General features: G+C 53.5%; 2 protein-coding genes across 2 annotated transcripts; one reads left to right on the top strand and one right to left on the bottom strand.

The window, feature by feature from the left end:
- Window positions 1-412: 412 nt before the first annotated feature.
- Window positions 413-13,524, top strand: COCSUDRAFT_58812 (hypothetical protein; the record flags this gene model as incomplete). Its single annotated transcript, XM_005650756.1, has 23 exons — window positions 413-590; window positions 892-1,024; window positions 1,324-2,115; window positions 2,385-2,493; window positions 2,849-3,047; window positions 3,499-3,621; window positions 4,189-4,291; window positions 5,348-5,502; window positions 6,050-6,161; window positions 6,591-6,771; window positions 7,115-7,987; window positions 8,205-8,413; window positions 8,608-8,846; window positions 9,089-9,177; window positions 9,567-9,704; window positions 10,271-10,360; window positions 10,606-10,726; window positions 10,957-11,147; window positions 11,722-11,766; window positions 11,930-12,010; window positions 12,253-12,517; window positions 12,701-12,858; window positions 13,132-13,524. The coding sequence occupies 23 exons, from the start codon at window positions 413-415 to the stop codon at window positions 13,522-13,524; spliced, it is 4,977 nt and encodes a 1,658-aa protein (XP_005650813.1).
- Window positions 13,525-17,241: 3,717 nt separating this feature from the next.
- Window positions 17,242-17,905, bottom strand: COCSUDRAFT_58813 (hypothetical protein; the record flags this gene model as incomplete). The annotated part of the gene is made up of 2 exons (XM_005650757.1): window positions 17,242-17,609; window positions 17,812-17,905. 2 exons carry the CDS (start codon window positions 17,903-17,905, stop codon window positions 17,242-17,244), a joined length of 462 nt encoding a protein of 153 aa, XP_005650814.1.
- Between the last annotated feature and the right edge of the window lie 1,096 nt (window positions 17,906-19,001).

Here is a 19,001-nt window from a genome sequence, read left to right on the forward strand (position 1 = left end):
ACTCCTAGAATCTCTTCTGGAATGATCTAAGTGCACAGTGCACGCGGGCACTGGTCCCTGCCAGTCCAGCTGTCTTCTTTGACCTGCGGGCCTCTGACGCAGTGAGAGCATCTGCACTTCTGCTGGTTCCGGAATCTTTATAGCAAAGCGCAGCAAATGATTCCCACGGCCGACCCAGCCATGCAGCCGCCCTTGGTGCTGATGCGCTTCTTGAGCTGGTTTCCCCTGAAGTGCATATTGCACTGGGAATTCAGCCCTCCTTTCTTCTGCCCTCAGCTGGCTTAAGCAGGGGTGCAGACAGCAGCCAGGGTACTTGCTGCATGTCTTCGACTCAACCGAATTGCAGCAGGGTGAACTCCTCTGAGAGCTTTATGCGTCTACAGTGCGAAGAGGGCCGCTATTTGCTCTGTGCATGGGCAACGCCGAGTCCGGCAACCAGCCGCCGCAGCTGCGGCTGCGCGGTGGCGCCACGTCAGCATTGGACCCGGAGAGAGGGCGGATTCCCTCTCCGGAGGTCCCTGCCGCTGCTTCTCAGCCAGGGCGTGGGCATGAGACAGATGAGGAAAGCAGCCCTGAGGTGGATATCATCGGTGAGCCTGACAACGCTCTACTTCCAAGAGATTTCACGATATCTTGCAAGACCGTACCGTGCGCCTACAAAGAGCTCATTTGTGTGCCGGAATTGAATTTTTGTGCAGAACACCTGCACAGGTGCAAGACTCCTTGTTTTGGACACCAGCCTCAAGCAAAGCATACAGTTCTATGGCCCCTGTTCAGTGCTTTGCATGATTGGCATTTCAAGCCCTGCTCTGAAGCGTTCTCATGATATGCAGGGCAGCTTGTGCCCTTTGGTTGTATGGGTGGAGAGTGATCAGGGCTTGGTGGGTGCAGGCTCCACAGAGGTGGAGTCAGGGGGCAGCAAAGGGAAAGATGATGAGGACACCGGGGCATCTCAACCTCTAGAGGAGATGCCAAACGGCAGCGGAAGGGACCACGATGCAGTGCATCCCTCCATATCACTGAGGTAACCTCCTGCCGCATTGACATAACCAATAACACCGCTGGCCAGTTGGCCTCAGGTCAAAATGTGCATTGTGATCATTTGGTTTGGACCGGCTGTATCATTGCTTCCTAGACCTCTAGGATTGATGACGATGATTGCAAGATGCCCAACTCATGTCTGAAGCTAGCAGAGGGCGATGTCTAGGAGAGTACATCTCTCTCGAGAGATTGCAAGACGATTCAAGGACTTGGTCGTGCCACTCATTGTGATGCCATGAGAGCAGGCAAGTGGAATGCTCAGCCGGCGCTTGTGGCTTGCAGGGGCGGCGACACAGCATCGGAGACCGATGCAGAAACGGGGGACGGCCCCTCGGGTGCGGCCCCCAGCAGCGAGTTGCAGGCGGCAAAGCAGAGCCGCGGGCACAGCTGGGAGGCCGCTGCAGTGCAGCAAATGAGCGAGGGAGGGAACGTTGCAGAGGAACGGCAGGATGAGTCGTCGGACTCGCAGGACAGCGGCGGGCCGTCCCCGTTCATGCGCGTGACAGGCGCTTACTCACCGCGCGCGGCCGCCGCTGAGCTGGCGGCTGAGCTGGCGGTGATGTCAACCGCTCCCTGCCAGGAACCTGCACCCCCCTCCCGCGCTGAGGGGCCCGATCAGTCTCCCTTCACCACAGCAGATGCCCAAAGCCGCGAAGCAGAAAGGCTGCAGTCCGCCACGGCAGATGATCCAGGGGAGTCGCAGCCTCCCGCAGCAGAAGGGACAGCAGAGGGGGATGCCGGCGCGGAAGGAGGCATGCAGTCAGGGGGTGAGATGGAGGAGGAGGGTGGCATGGGGGACTGGGGAATACCCTCCGATGTGGTCCGGGGTGAACCCTACGTCAGCGAGGGAGATGATGAAATTGCGGACGATGACGGGCAGAGCTACGGGGTGCCCCAGTGGCCGTCGGAGGGTGAGGAATCCGATGGGAGCGAGGGTGGATTATCCGAACAGGCGGACGATCCGGCGGATGCGGACTACGAGGCTGGGGTGGATCGTCCGGGGCCCAGCCAAGAAATGGTGAGGGGGGATGATGCGTCAGACCTGCAGCCGCAGCAACAGCTGGCGCTCTACAAGTGGCCCAGCCGCTCTGACATGGGGAAGCCGCCTAGGGGCAGGCCAACTAAGAACCGCCAGAATGGGCGCGCACTCTGCTCTCTGCCTCTGCTCCACTCGCCTCTGCTGTCAATGACCCTGCTGCTTCTGCCAAGATAAAATTCCTTTGCGGCCGGTGATTGTGGATGCATACACCGTGCTTCCAACTGCATGTTGCGGAAGAGCTCGGCAAAATAAAAGCTGCATGCATGACAGCATCTCTGATTTTTCAAACGCGCTGCTGCTGCAGGGGAGCGGTCGGTGGGCTGAGTGCGCATGAACGGATGCGCGATCTGCTGAGGGATGTTTTGGACGCACTGAACAAGCGCGTACCCAGGCAGAAGCGCTTCATCTTCACGGTGAGGACCTGTGTCACCATCTCAATGTACATCGGAGATTTATCTGAATTCTTACAGTGCAGATAAAACCTGCATTGGCTCTTGTTTGTGCCTGCATGTAGGGACTTCGCAATAAAGATCTAGTTTAGCGGCACTGTGCTAAGGTGCCGTTTCAGCCGTTCAATGGCCTTGTGAGAATGCATGATTGAGCCAGGGTTTTGGCCAGAGGCATTTGACAAGCCTGATGATGCCTTTCATCAATGATGCACCCTTGTAATTATTCATGTCTGATATCACAAAGCTTTTGCTGTCAATATAGCTCCCTTATATGTGAGCGTGGGGTGTATATTTGATGTGCATGCATGTAACTGCGCAGGAGCGGGTGAATCAGGTGATTGTGCCCGATTACGGCAACCACGTCGAAGCCAAGGACGAGGTCTGGCTCAGCCTGATCCGCAAGCGCGTGCGCGAAGGCGCGCACAAGTCCCTGGCATCTCTGCTCAAGGACTTTGAGCAGCTGGCCGCAAATGCTCGGGCCTACAATACCCCCGGCCACGGCAGACTGGGCTCCCCATGTGAGCCCCTTCCTTTCCTGCAAGCAACAGTGAAAAAAGCAACCGAAAACAGTCCACAACTTGGTATTTAGATAGGTACTTGGTGTTCGTCTAGAATCCTGCACCCTGGATCTCCACCTCTCTTGTCCACCTCCCACCTCTTGTTGTCCTCACTTGCCTTTTCCGAGCTCGTGTGACCGATTTTACTGTTGCTTCCTGCATCCTGATTCCGAAGAACGTGCTGCCTCTGCATTGGGACTGGCACTGCAGTGCTTGCAGGCTTTTGGCTGCCTGTCTCTCCTGCAGCAGAGCACAGCAGGCAGCATGGCATTATGTTGCTGTGCATCGTGTTTTGTGGTGATGTCAACAAAGCATGCACGTCTCTGGGCCCTTGTTGACTGGACATTGAAGGAATTCTGTGTCTTCTTTGATGTGGTGACAGCACTCACAGACGTTCTGTGGTCCTGTGCAGTTTTGATAGACGACGCTGAGGAGATCCTGCGAGTAGTCAAGGAGGAGGGCGACCTGCGTGCTGCGCAATTTGCTGAGCTGGACCCTCTAGTGGCCGAAGAGGCAGTGCGTGGCGTCAACCTGGGTGGGCTGCTAATCCTGCGCACGCCCATTTTTGTTCCTTATGTTCATCTCTAGACCCGCAGTAAGACAAATTCACAGGGTGCTTACAATATTGTTAAGCGTCGTCTTCACTCATCATGGCAGTGCAGCGTGGCTGCAGTACTGTGCGAAAGATCTGGACAAGGTCGCTGATGGCAAGAAGTGGGAGCACTAAATGGAGGGTGGCCTCTGATCGTGACAGTCCCTTCTGCTCTGCTGGGCTTGGTACAGGAAGCCAAAGATGTGCTGCATGGCAAAAGCCGGCTGTAGGCAAGACGTGTTGCCTTGCTGGCTGGTGTTCCAGCGGTTTGTGGGACACCAAAAGCTTGCGGGGGTGCACGCCAGCAAGGCCCATGTCTAGGTGGCTGCCAAGCGGCTTCACTGCTGGGCGTTGTCTTATTCATACCTCAAACAAATGTCCTGCACCGGTGGAATTGGGGGCCTATGTAGCAGCTGACACAAGAAGCTGTGCACCATCCATTTCCTGCCTTGTACCGATTCTGCTGCTCTCGCGTTGTAGAGGATCAGCTGAGACCTGTCTTCTGCGCAGAGGCGCCGCGGCCGGTGCAGCATCGCGCGGGGGCGGTGGTGCTGCCGGCGGGCTTCAGCGTGCGCGAGATTGTGTCGGCCGCCAAACCACGAGGCTACATTGAGTATGTCGCACAGTGTCCTGTGCACGGCTCGGGCAAGCGCCTGGACCGATGGAAAGAAGTCGCCGACTTCTTCAGGACGCACCACAGCTGCAGGCAAGCCCCCCAGATGCATTATGACCCTACCCCAACTTCATACACCCATATTTCTGCTTGTTTGTGTTTTGTATGCGCATTTTGTGGCGACGGCTATGGCTAGAACTGTCAAAAGTTGCCACGCAGTGGGTCTAGGGCCGCTATCTTTCTTCCGTCCACTCTATTGCCTTGGCACATCATGGACCTTCACAATAAGAGTCCCACCACGACTCATAGCTTGAGACTTTGGGTAGCGAAGTATCAGTGGGTCTAAATCACGGCCTAATTTTGAATCACCAAATGGCTGGCACCTTCCTGCCTTTGGTCATTTGATGTCAGAAGATCTTGCAGCTCAGAAAGCAGAGAGCAGCACAGAGCTGGGTTGTGAGGCAGCATCCAAAGAAAGGGCGGCGGACAGACCCCCTGTTGGCTTTTATGAGTTTTATCCTCCTTGTGGTGCCATCAAGCAGCAGTCAGCAAGCAGCATTGCACAACGCCAGGCAATGCCTGTGCCTTCATTGAGGCAGCAACAGCAGCGGTCACAGACATTTAAATGCAACTGGGATTGGGGATTCACAACATCCTTGCCTCAGCACACAGCACACATGTAGATGGTCCATGGATTTTGCCGAGTTTTCCCAAGACATCTGCATGAACCACGTTTTGAGAAGTCCTGATCCATATCACCAACAAAATCAGGGAGAATATCTGCTTGGTTTTGATGACACATCCGGCTGTGAATCTGGCTTGTTATGGGCCCCGTTTAGCCTCAGTATGAGCAGCAGCGGCCGAGAATGACAACTGGCTCAGTTTGATGCAGCGGACACCTCAATAAGCCCCTACTGCAGTCTTGGTGTGACCCCTGACTGTGATTATAGTATATATATATATGTAGAGGAAGGCCTAGAGGGAAAGAAGGTGCAATCCTATTACATCAGACAGGGACTGCCAAACCAAAACTCACACAAAATTGATTGTTCACAGGGAGGACTGGCTGGACTGGGGACAGCAGAGCGGTGAGAGCGAGGAGGAGTACTACCTCCGCGTAAGAGACACCTTTCACTTCCGGCGCAGCGAAATGCCAAAGGGCAGCGTCGCCCGCGTGCATGTCACCGGCCAATCCCGAAGCCAGCGCCCAGGTGCGGCCTGCCAGGAAATATAGAAAGTGGGGAAACCAGTAGAGTGCTTCCGACTGGAGGGCTTCACCATTGTGATATGTCACCGGTCTCAAACTCTGAGTGCTGGCCAAGTTTGCAACGGCGCTGAAACCACTAGTAGATGGCGCCAGACTGGTGCAAAGCATGATGGATCATCTTTCCACGGTCGTGCAGAAATCTCCGCCATGACAACCCCAAGTGGAAGAGCGGGGCTTGCACGTTGCGCCAGAGCTGTGTTCGAACTGCTGCCGCACTCTGTAGGTCACCACTATGAGAGATCCAAGCGAAAGGACGATTGAAATGGAAAGTCGAAATTGAGCCGAGCCGTAGGACAAGCGTGGACCGAAGAATTGTCCCAAAAAGTCTTCCTCATGCTCTCACTGCTCTCCTCTGGCGTTTGACCTGCCCAGAGGTAGCTTGGAGCACCTGAAGGGATCTGGCCAACATGTCAGTGTAGTACTTGTTTCTTGACCGGACCCGATGACTTGACAGAAAAAACCTCATGCATTAGGTGTGACCTGTTGTGCAGGCCAGAGCACCGGATCTGGCAGCTCGCGCAGTAGCGTGCCCATGCAGCGTCCCCCGAGGACATGGAACGCCGACGCAGACCACCCCGCCCGCACCGCCACCCTCGCCAAAATGTGCGCCACGCTAGATCACCCTTGAACACATTCTTATTTTGCTGGTGCCTTATGTCATTATTCTAGAAGATATGTAATTGATTTCCTGTCCTCACACATCAGCAAATTTGGCCTCCAGCACCGGCATTCGCAGGTTTTTAGCCAGAGCAGTATACAGTCCAATATGGCACAGTCCTATGATGTCCACGCAGCAATTTGGCCGCATGGATCGTGGCAACTAATGCCGACATCCTGACATGACCACATGCCCGAAGTCTTGTGAGTGCGCATGTTTAACATTGGCAGGCATGCAAGGCAAAGCCTGCAGGTCCAGAGCTAGCTGTGCACAGGTCTGTGAAGCGTGCAAGCTGGCCATCGGATGGTTGCACAAGCTTGCTTCTTGAGGAGCGGAGTTCAGGCGGGATATTAGATCTCTCGAGTGCTGTGCAGCCGGGATAGTGTGGCGCGGATGAAGGAGGCGTTCCCAGGACGCAGCTACGCGCCAGAGGCAGAGCTGGAGCACAGCCTGTACTGCGCCGCTGGATCGGAGGCGGATTACAGCCGCGCAGAAGACTTCGATGAGCGCCTGCAGAGGGCGATCGGCCTGGCCCGTCGCCGCAGCCATACCCAGGTTTGGGCTAAGAGCACTGCCGTGAAGTTTCACTGACGTCAACAAATTGCTCATATCGAAAAGCCTCAGCAGGCACACTCGTGTATGACTGGTGCAAGTTGGTTTGTCCGCTGTGAGTGTGGGCGCCACTCAGGCAGTGTCCTCTGCGAGAGATCATGGAGACATTATGGAAGACATCCTTTTCATCTTGAACCTGTTGGCAGTGCCCACATAAGCATTACGCAGTGCGTACACCAATTTCTTCATTGAAAGGGTCGCGTCCTGGGTGAAACAGTCAAAATGATGCTAGAATCAAGCTTGAGAAGAGGCCACTCAATACTGACAAGGGCAGTCCCGGCTGCAGGGAGGAGCAGCGTCAACGCCACTGTCGCCGACGTCAGCCCACCGCAGCATGGCGACCAACTGCGACATGCTCCTCTCAGCCGCCAACCTTGTGGATGAGAGCGAGCAAGCAGACCCCAGTCCCCCCGGCGAACGTCCTGCAGCTTTCAGCCATGAGCCCCAAACCCAGCAGGGCCCTGCAGAGGGCTTCTCAGTGCAAGCCACAAGCGGAGGACCCCCTGCTCAGAACGGGGGGTGGCAGGGGTCCGGCATTGCCATTGGGATTCCCGTAGCCGGTAGCGTTCCAGGGGGGCCCCCGGCCACCGCAGCCCGGCAGGTCCCCCCTGCTGGGGCCCCGGATGCGCAGGGCTCCCTCGCGGTGGCCACCGCGGGATTCCCTGGCCCGGCAGCAGCCGCCGGCCCTGTCAGGCCGCCGTCAGCCGGCCCCTATGGAATGGAGCATTTGCAGGGACTGCTGCTCCCACTCAGGCGTTCGCAGGTGCCGCCGGCAAATGGCACCCCCACGCTGAGCCCCCCCGGAGGGGGCCCCCATTTCCCCGGGGTAATCACCTCCATTCCGGTGGCAGGTGGTATCCCCGCGCCGGGCGCGTTCTCCCCGCCGCCCACCAGCTCATCCGCTCAGAAGCCTCTGTCCTTGGCCCAGGCGGCCGTCAGCCGCCACCCGGCAACGCCGTCCGTTCCGATTGTGAACGGCGGCATGGGATCACAGGCAGCCCAGCAGCAGAAGGAGCCGGCAGCTCCGCAGGCAAGAGCGAGTGGCGAGTCCAGTCAGCGTCCGCGCATCAACTACTTCCTGTCCTCAAACACGGGGCAGCCGGCGCAGCAGCCGCCAGCACTGCAGCAGTCGGCAGCCCCCAGGCCAGCTTTGCATTCGGTGATTTTCTGCAAGAAATCGCTCGTGTATTTACACAAATTTGACAGCAGACATAAGGGCTGTGTCTTGTGAAAGTGGATGTCTGGAGCGGTGCTGTTAAACATTTTGATCTGAAATAAGTTCGCCTTCTGCTGCCATGAAAATATCCATACTGCGCGGTGTTATCCTTTTCGAAGGGCGGTAAGCCTCCATTACATGATGCGCACTTCTCTTGTAGGGTGTTGAGGGGGTTGACAAGGCCCAGGGCCAGTCAGGAGAGGAGAGCCAGGCTGCAGCGAGCAGCACACCTCCCAGCACGGTCTCTGTAGTGCGCGCAACCCAGAATGCAGCCTTTGCACAGCTGCAGCTGACCAGGCCGTCGCTAATGCGGCCACTGTCTGCTCAGCCTGTTCAGGCAGCCGCAGGAGACTTGCCTTCTCGTGCAAGGTGAGGTGTATTTGATTGAAAGACGGCGGCTGCAATTTGCAGTGGTGGTCTGCCTGTTTGATCCGCATAGGTCTGTGTGTCTGAAACAAGCACTTCGAATGTGAATTAGAAATGGGGTGGTATTGATATTCCTTGCGGTAAGTGGGTCATGATTATGTCCATAAAATCTTGTAAGAAAATTTGGGTTTTGGCAGCTTCTCCGGGACGGCGCCGCAGCCGCCGGCGCGGCAGGGGTCCGCAGCGACCGTAACAACGGGCGCACGTCTGGGATCCGTAGGGACTGCAGTGCGGCAGGAGTCCGTAACGGCGGTTCCTGCAGCGCAGCCGTCTGCGGCTTCGTACCCCTGGAGCTTGCCTCCTCAAGGGTCGCTAAACAAGGCACAGGCTTCTGGGCAGCTGCCTGCGCGGATCGGCCCCGGCTTCTCAACTTCCCGTGAGCACTCGCACCCTTCACTCAACTTCACTGCTGCCCATGTAAATTCTAGGATTGCACTTCCCTTTGCTCACCCGGTAAATGCCAGTGGTCTGCGATTGCATTTCAGGCAGCTCGTTGTCTGGCCAACATGTGAGAGGCTAAAGCTCCTGCCGTGTATGATGATACCTGGGATGCAGGCATTTAGCCGACAAATGACATTTAAGGCAACGTTTTTTCACGTGTGAAGGCTGATTATACAGGAGCACCGAATGACATGGCACGGGCTAGCACGCAGCCCCTACAGCAGCCGCAGGCGTCCGCACCTACACCAGTGGGCATGCCACCACAGGTGATAATCTCAACTCTCATGCACTCGCATTTTTCTTCCGGACACACTGCTGACCCCTCAACCCCGTGGGTTTTCACCCCTGGAGTCTGACCTTGCCTATCCCCTCTGCGCCACAAGTATACATGAATATCGAAGGCAACCTCTGCTGGACGCACCCTTTACTGAAGGCACTCTCTAGGTGGGTGCAGAACCTCTGCTCTCCTGACAAAGAGAATGGGAACACTCAAGTAAAGCACTGATGTGTGATGCGCCCAAGCGAATTCACAAAAAACCAAACCTGAGCCGTCCCATGATCGAAGGGTGTGACATGGAGGTCAAGATGGCTACCTCTGCCACTGACCTGCATTCCTTTCGCAGCATTCCACTTATGCAGTGTTTATGCTTTGCAGGGGCTGCACCAGGTGATGGGTAATGAGCCTCTAGGTGGACATGGGCAGGACAAGCTGCAAGATCTTTGGGCGTGTGTACATCCACTTCTGCTGCCGCAAGAGCTCATGCGCTTCAAGGCCCACTTTGATGCGTACCAGGTGAGAGACTCCTGCTTCCGCTGTCAGCAATCCAATCTGTGTCGACTTTGTTCCAGGGAAGGATATTTTGAAGACCAGAGCAAGGCGTTGGTCAACATCTGGCACCCTGTGACACTGGGCCCTGCAGTTGAGGCTACGGAATCTGCACAGTCCAATCATTCTAGCTCTGCTTGCCGCCTCATGACACACTCTGACTCACATGGGGTCCCGTGACTTTCTAAATATTAGCTGTTCTTCTTCTTCTTCTTCTTCTTGTTATTGTTATTGTTATTGTTATTACAATTGTTATTTTCAATTTTATTTTCATTGTTATTAATGTTGTTATTATATTATTGTTTTTATTGTTATTGTTGTTGTTATTGTTATTGTTATTGTTATTACTATTGTTATTTTCATTGTTGTTATTATTATTGTTATTATTATTATTATTATTGTTATTATTATTATTATTATTATTATTGTTATTGTTATTGTTATTATTCTTATTATTATTATAGAGATCTTGTGGAAGCCCACAAAGGCATTGCATTTTTTGAAAACCAAAGCTAAGTGCCGCGTCTTTGCAGGGCCTGGCTGCAGAGGAGCGGCGCAATTGGGGGTTGGATCTTCACGCGATGATTGGATCGGAGAGGTCCAGAAAGATTGTTGAGCTCTATGTGAGGGCCCACGCCCGTTCACTGCAAGCTCTGCTCAACATAACACTGATCTATTTCTGTGTTGCCCATACTTTCAGTGTTGCTCATCAGATAAATTAATTATTGGCAGCAAGCATGTCTAGTTTCGGCCAGCACTAGGGGTGTCTGTACGGAGATGTATCGGCTCATTTGTGGGGCACATGGCTGCAAAATGGAGAATGCTCGGCCCTGAATTGTCCTATCAAGAAGTGCGTTCATGCTTGCAGGATTCGCAGCAGAGATCAGCGTCTGGGGGGCTGCAGGGCTCAGCAGCTCAGCATTCCCTTGGGATGCTGACTGGACAGCCCACGTCCAACACCCCTGCACCCCTCACAGTCAACACAGCGCGTGAGCTCCTCTTTACTTACTCACCGATCACAATATCCCGTTATGTCAACATTCTTTAGGACTTTGGGATCCTTCTGTGAAGATCGGATGACAAGTAAAAGGAGACTGCCGCGGTCTGGCTTCCTGTGGTTTCATATTTGTGTAGGGCAGCACATGGCTTGGCCAGGCAAAGTTGTGCATTGCACGATCATGGGATGACGGGCAATTAGTCATGCTGTGTGAATCTGCAGGGGCCCCTAATCAGGCGGCGTCTTTGGTGGGCAGCCCCCTTGCAGCAGCCAGGGCAGGCTTGCAGCAGTCACCCCGGGCAGTTCCATATTTCCCTACCAGGTCCCCGAGACAAGAAGCGCGCGCAACCCCGGCTATTGGCCCATCGCCCCTTGGCAACCCACTTCATATCCCCCCTGCAGCCATGCTCCTGGTGCGCAACCCTTGGCAGGGATTTTCAACCGCTGGACACACAAATGCCGAATTGTCCTGCAAGCTAGAATGGTCCGCACATGGGTCTTGTCTATGTTTAATAATAGAAATCTGAGTGTCTGTGATTCGTCGCCTCGTCACAGTTCTAGTCCTCCGAGCTCCCCAGCCTCGATTTCGAGCCCTCAGATTCGATGTGGGCAGGCCATTTCCAGGCGCTCTCACATTGACGAGCAGCTCCCTAGTATTGAGCGGACTAATTCATGTGTCAGGCCAGAAAGGCATGCAAAGATAGGCCTGGCCAGGTCAGAGTGGACAGGGCAAATTTGTTTCATGATGCAAAAGGCAGTCCAAACACTGTGCAGGGGGCAGCTCCATTTGACGTTACCCTTTTTCCAGAAATATAAATTAGGCAAGGGAGTGCTCCATGCACTCTGGAGAGAGAGAGAGAGTATCGGAGGGATGACAGGGGCCTGTCATGATGTTTTGAATAATACCAGGCAGCAATGCAAATGTCGAACGATGACTTCATACTCTCGGTGCTGCCCAATAAGTGAGCTCTCATGCTGCTGGTTCAGGGGAACCCTGTGAGCTCTCAGCACCCTTTGCAGCAGTACACGCAGGTGAGCAGTGCATTTGCCTGATCTGTAGCACATTTCAAAAGTATTAAGATTGCACTCAGTACATGATAGCCCTGATTCCCTAGAAATGCACTGGTGCCCACTTGCAAAGTGATTCGGATGCTGACACTCGAGAGTACCAAAATAAGTGTTTGTGGTGTTTCAGGGGGCACAGATAGCTGCAGCCAAGGTGAAGGCGTCCATGAGCTGCCTGAGTGAAGCCCTGGACGCCATGCAGAGCATCGAGGTGAGCTCTTCTCTCCGCGGCTTGCTTGTCTTTGCCTGGCCCCACCCTTGCAAGTGCTGCAGGTGGGCGTTTCTTTGGCCTTACGATAGCACTGGAGATGCACTATTTCAAACTGATCTGTAGCATAGTACTGCATGCAAATAATTCATGTGTGCAAAGGATCCAATCAATGAAAATCTGCTTTAAGTCTTTATTGACAAATGGTACTTGAGAATTGACAAAGTTGTGGCGCGTACGTGCAGGCAGACAACGCGCGGCTGCAGGCAGCTACTGCGCAGCTGGCGGCGGCGCTGCAGGAAACCGAGGCGCGCCGCATGCATGCGGAGTCGGTCATGGTGCGGCAGGCAGCGGAGCTACAGGCTGCAGCCCGGGAGCATGCAGCTGTGCTTGAGATGGCGCGCAAGGAAAGAGCGGCGCTGTCTTTCCAGCTGGCCCAAGCACGCAATGCGAATGCGAGTCTGGAGGCGCGGCTTTGCAAGCAAGCGGCGGCCGGGGCAGTGGCAGCAGGTGGGGGCCATTTGATGCGAATTATCGTGTGAGCACGAAGCAATGCTGGATGTTGTTTTAATTGGTTTCAGCCAGCGCATAATGTCCAGATAATTGATATTTGCCAATGTAATGTGAAGCTGAACTCGGCATTCTGTTGGGCGCAAGGCTGATGATTAGTGATAAGACATACCTGATTTGCAGGATCTCCCTCTGCGCAGCCTGCTGAGCACGCTGTGCGCTCCCCAAGCAGCTCACCAACAGCCGCTGTGGCAGCAGCTACTGCAAAGCTGCCGCCAGCGCCGGCCGCCATGTCAGCGCTGGCTGCCGTGTCAGCGCCATCTGGCAGCCTGCCAATTCAGGTACTTCTGCCGGCGCCAATTTCATACTTCTGTAACCCCCTGGGCCCTGCTGTGTACCATCTAAACGATCCTATGTACAACAAGAAGAGTTCACAGCCCTCTCTACCACAGATCTTTAACTACTCTGTCAGTGTCTGGCCGGCGTGCATCCAGGCTTGCTTTCTTCTTCTTGATATGCACTTGTCACACATCTGCTGCTGATGAGCGTACAACGCCGCATGCAGCTTGGTTTTCTGGATTGTGCTGCTTGACATGTGCTTTACGTGGAAACAGGCGGCTGCAGCGCTGAATGACGAGGACGTGTCTCGGGCGATAGCAGCAGCACTGAAGGGGTGTCAGCGCCAGCTTGGCAGCCAGGATGGCGCACGTGTGGCACTCATGTCAGCAGTTCCTGGGCTGAAGACTGAGGAGCCAGCAGCGAGTGGGGATGCTGAACCGCCTGGACAGAAGAGGAAGGCCAGTCAAGAGAGGGATCTCTCGAGCCCCAAGCGCATCAGGGGAGCTGGCAGGGGAGATATCACAGGGGGGATGGGGGGTCTCGAGGGGAGATACAGCGAGGATGGAAGCCAGAGGAAGGTGGCGGCACCTGCGGCGGAGGTCATTGATCTGAGCGACTCGCCAGAGGGGCCCGGGGTCTCTAGAGGAAACGAAGGGGCTGCGCAGTGATGCAAAATATACCACTGATATGCACAGCTTCCAAGAAACTAGCAAAGGTACTGCTTAGCGTTTGGCTGCAGTGGCATCTTCCTGTTGAGCTGTGCCCTCAATGCCCAATTTCCGCTATGAGAAGGTTGTCTCAGGACCTGATATAGTTCAATTTGCACAGAAATTACATTCATGCTCACCTGCGTGCTGTGTTTTGGCTCTTGATGTGATCATGCAAGTTCCTCACATTTCCCATGGCTTTTCTAAATGCAGCACTTGTTCTCTTGATACCGCTCAATTCCTGTATATGCGCGTTGCCCCTGAGACAGCAGTTTTAGTATATAAACTTCCAAGAAAGGATCAACCTCTGAATCAAATTACCTCCCTCCTAAGAGCACCCCATATTTTTTTCACACATAAAACATTCAAATGCTAAAATGACTGAGGTTGTCTCATCACCAGAACTAAAGCATGTCACAAGACTGACTCAACCTTAGTCACCGGAATTTATAAGTTGAGTTGGACAGACTGATGCTCGTAAGAGGTGAAAGGCGGGGATCTCGATCATGATGGAATCCAAAAAAAATGTGCACTTCATCTGATACTGTTCATGTCTGGAAGGCGCTTTGGCAGCATCGAGTAAACGTTTCAAAGGGCACCGAAGGAAGGTTGTTGACTTGCCGACATGAGCCTTTGATCTGGGTACGCGACATCCTCAATAAAAGTGGAAGAAGGGTTTGTGCATTTGCAAGTCGTAGCTTTTGGATCGGCCAGCAAAACGCAGGTATCAAAAGAAGCGCTGGTGTCTGTCGCAGGACCGCCAGAACCCCAACTTTCACGATGACGCAGGGCAGAGATTTGTCCTTAGAAGACAAGAGAAGCAGAGGTCATCCCTCTGAAGCACTGTTCACTATTCACTATTCACTACTCCTTCCCAGTGTCAGCACACAGTTTCTGCTTCTCACGGCTCCCTCTAATACTCGGGTTTGATCACAGATGAAAAGACCTCAAGCTTAGGTCGACCGTACCTTGATGCAAGTCTTTAACGATATGTGTGTCTCTCGGGCATCTTGCAGAAGCGGCACAGTTTTATCAGCAAGATAGATTGAGTTCTCTGTGCCTGGGTGCCACAGGCACAAACGAAGGGCAAATGCCGATTGACACACTGGAGCTAATTTTTGGCCAGCTCACCACTGAACACCGGGCTAGGGCCGCCTCCGTGTGCAGCCACTGGCGAGCAGCCTCCTTGCTGGGTGCACGTGTGATGTCTTTTGGGCCGGACTTTGTCCCTCCTCAGAGATCCCTGGACCTGTCCTTCTGGTTTGGTCGGTACGGCAGTGGCTTGACCGAAATCCAGCTAACTCAATCAGCAGGCCCACACAGCACTCTAAGCGGTGCAACAATTCATGCATTGCCCACGTGGTGTCCAGAGCTGCGAATCTTGCAGATCAAACTGGTTCCTGAGCAGTGCTACCTGCTCGAGCCTCTCACAAACCTTGTCAGCTGCAGCATCACCTTTGCGCATCAGCATGCTGAGACTTTGTGGCCCTTTGCCAAACTGCCGCACCTCACCCACCTTATTCTGGAGGCCAAGCAGCCAGTATTATATGTGGGTGAATTACCTTCTTCCCTGAGGACTATAGGTCTTTCCGGAGATGTTGTCAGATGGGGTCATCAGCCGAGGCCTCCTCCACAGCTTCAGGTGCTGACCTTATCCCAGGGCCATAACAGCAGAGGTGTGGGCCTTACAGGCTCGGTCGATCACGTCCCGGAAGCAGAAACTGTGCTCCTTCGCAATTTCCAGGACCTACTGGAAGGGGCCCATTTGAAATGTCTTGTGCGCTTCATGCTCCTCGATCCCTGTGAAGATGATGTATTCACTCGCATTGTAGAGTTGTCCGCCTTCAATTGCCTGCAAGATGCAATCGTTGTGGGCCCTTTCAAGGTGACCAGCCTGCCCCCAAGTTTGCAGAGGTTGGTTTTGGCGTGCCACAGAGACCCAGTGCATGTGCCATACCTGCTTGGCTGCCCGGTGTTGAAATTTATGAGCCTGTCAGGAATCACAGCAAAGGAGCATGTTGCAGTGCCACGTGGCTGTGTTGTCTTGAAGGGGAGAGAAGCATTGTTCATGGGTGGGAACAAGTTGAGGGTGGTAGGCAGGCCCATGGACTTGACTGTCTTTGAGACTGTGATGGGGAATTTGGGCGCCAGATCGTACTTTGCAGACGCTTGGGAATCGCTGTGGCATGCGCAGAGTCTTCCTGAGAGTGTTATGCTGTATCGTGCGCGCTGAGCGCCGCATGCCTATGATGAGTTTGGTGTGCTTTGCGAGCAGTGAAACTGGCAAAACTCCTGGGGCTCTGTTGATACACATCAAGTCACGCAGATTGACAAGTGCTGGATGAAATTGTCCTGCAATGGAATTCAAAGGCCTTACAAAGCTATCAGCCGTTTACATCCGGCACCCATACATGTTTTGGAGGGAGTGCAGCGGACGAACAATATCCCAATGACCACACCCGTTCACAATCCATTTGGTTGCCCGCGACTCAATAAGATTGTGATCGATGTTGGGCTTAGAAAATCAAGCGCACTCTCAGGAGGACAAGTTGCAGGAATTACTGATGTTCTGATGTTGGACTGAATATGTTGTAATGCCAAGAGGGTCAAAGGTTGAAGCTGAATTGACCCTGCCAATCTGACCGCAGCTTTCGATTGTGGGTTGCATTGGTATCTGGTTGAAGTCTATGACGTCATTTTAACTTAATATGATGATTGGGGGGTTTTTGGTTTATTTGCGTGAACTGATCCTATATGCAATTAATGCAGACACTTAATCCCAATCCAAACCTTCGCCCTTTATCATACAATTGTAAATCTGATGCAACCGTGCGATGAGAGCCATACACCAACCGAACGATAACAGATGGTCATCAAATGTAACAGACGAACGAGGCTGCCTCCACACTGCCAATGCCCTGTTCCCAATTGAAAAGACGAATTTAGAGCCTGCAGAGTAGTGATGACGATTCCTGAAAGGGCGGTGATGACGTCATAAAGCGTTCACTTTAGTTTGCACGACAGTAGTACGAATTGTAACTCGGCAGAAATCAGCAAAGGACGCTGAGCCGCAATCGACGCTTCAGGAGATCTGGGATGCCAGCCACATAAGAAGGTACCTACTGGAGTCTAGGGGATCAATATGGACGATGAGATCCTTTGTGCATCAGCAGTACTGCTGACACTGCGAGAGGCAGTCGGAGAACGGTCCACAGCTACCACAGTCACTGTCGCTGCGGTAGAAGCTTTTGACGCGCAACAAGAAGAACTCGCATCTAAACGTGGCAGAGGATGCTCCGGTGAGCACCCTTCTAGGCGTCTTTATTGACCTTTTTTGCAACAAAAGAAAAATAATTACATCTCGTCTCTATTCCATCACCCTTTCGAAGATCTGATCTTCTGAAAATATCTCAACTGTGACCAATGATGCGCAGGTGCAGGCCTTCCATATTTGCACGATGAGATCTTGGAGCACGTATTTGCCAATCTCACAATCGAAAATCGTGGAAGGGCAGCTTGCGTGTGCCGCCAGTGGCGCAAGGCTTCTTTTGCAGACATAATTGCCCTATCACTTGGAGGCGAATTTGTCTTTCCATCTTTGCCAAAGGCGCGCAAGCACTTGCTGCCATGGCTAAATCGCCACGGCAAGAAAGTGCGCGCGATGCAAATCGAGCGATCTCACTGGCCGGCAGAGGATTCCAAGCTGCTGCTGTTGAACGCGTTGCTGCGAAAGTGCCCGCTGCTGAGGTCACTGCAAGTCACACTGACCTTCCCGATCCGCAAGTGGCAATCCACATTCGCACCCTTGGCAAACCTGGTCAGCTGCTCTGTCACCCTTGCGGAGTCGCGGTCGAAGCAGATATGGAGGCCGGCATTTGGCTTTTTGAAGAAACTTGAGCATCTCATGCTGACCGCTGAGGGGGCCACAGTGTTTGTGAAGGAGCTGCCTCCGGTGCTGAAGACCTTTGGATGCACTTGTGCCGGCGTGGCCTGGGATCCCAGTGTGCGAGCCACGAACTTAGAGGTCTTCACAGTGGAGCAGAGCCCTGCAGTTCAGCCAATGATCAAACCAGGCTTTACAGGTCTGAACACAAGCGCCCCGGCAGTCAGCACCCTATGTATTAAAGCCAATCTTTCAGAGACAATCGGCATTCATAACTTGCAGAACTTGAGGAGTTTGAAGCGGCTGGTGCTGCATGAGACGTGCTGCAACCAGCCTCCCACGATCGTGGATTTATCCACGCTCACGGGCCTGCAAGACGCGATCTTGCTCGGCCCATTTCGGCTGCGCGGCGTGCCTGAGAGCCTGGAGAGGCTTGCCATGGCATGCGTCGGGGGACATTACTCTGCTTTTCCGCTTATTGTTGACCGCCCGCGGCTCAAGGTTATCAGCTTGAGCAAAATCTTGTCCCAGCGCAAGCAGCCGTCACTGGCGCAAGGCTGTGTGGTGCTGAGAGACAGAGCGGCATTGTTTGTGGCTGAGGACAAGGGGCAACAGAGAGGCCAATCGGTGGATGCCAGGCCAGTTGACAAACTGATGCATGACCTGGACCTTCAACCAAGCTACCTTGATGCCTGGGAGGCACTGTGGCACTCCTAGGTGCAGTGCATTCCTTGATAGTGGTGTGTATCAATTGCTGTGTCCGGCCACAGCACAGGTGATGTGTGACCATCTATCGTAGCTTTACGCATATTGCAGCCTGGTGTTTTTGAGTGTGATACAGCTGCAAGCCTAAACCAATCCACGAGAAAAATGTCTCCTATGTAAAATGCCAAGAATAAGAGGCACCTGACCTGATCTAACAAAATTGACTAAAGATGACTCACCCTAGAAGGCCTTCTCAACCGTCCTCGGCTTATATCGAGAGTAATAATATCTTAGTTTATGCCCCCCTGCATCTCCTTTAAGGACGAGCGAGGTTGACTGCAAAAGGTTTACCACAACATAGAACGCCCTTTGATATGCTGATGCATGACATAACATCCTTCCAAGGAGCCTGGGACGATGTGGGGTGCCTTGCTTGACTGGGTTGTTGGGGCCGTGTGTTTGTCCCCTGTCATATGCTATGTTGCGTCGGTTGCAGAAGCTCTGCAGAAGGTAGCAGTTGTTTTGAAGTGTGTGCAGTTTTAAACTGCGTACGCTTGTTGTGCATCAGATGCTGTGAGAAATCTCAGAGATAAGGTGAACGCCCAGAGGCAACTGTGAAAAATTTTCACCATTCCTTGCAATAGCTAGCCTCTCCTGAGTATGATTGGCATGCAACGAGTAAAGGGAGACAATCCAGCTGTGTTGTTCAAGGAACATGCTCTTGAGCAGCGCACCAAGTGCAGAGTACCATTTGACAATTGGCTGCCGCTTACTCACATCAAATTCTGTCACAGTATGGAGATGCTTGATAAACGTCTGCAAGTACTTGCTTCCTCCCTTGAATACGTGA

Source organism: Coccomyxa subellipsoidea (assembly GCF_000258705.1).
Source record: "Coccomyxa subellipsoidea C-169, whole genome shotgun sequence".
NCBI lineage: Eukaryota > Viridiplantae > Chlorophyta > Trebouxiophyceae > Coccomyxaceae > Coccomyxa > Coccomyxa subellipsoidea.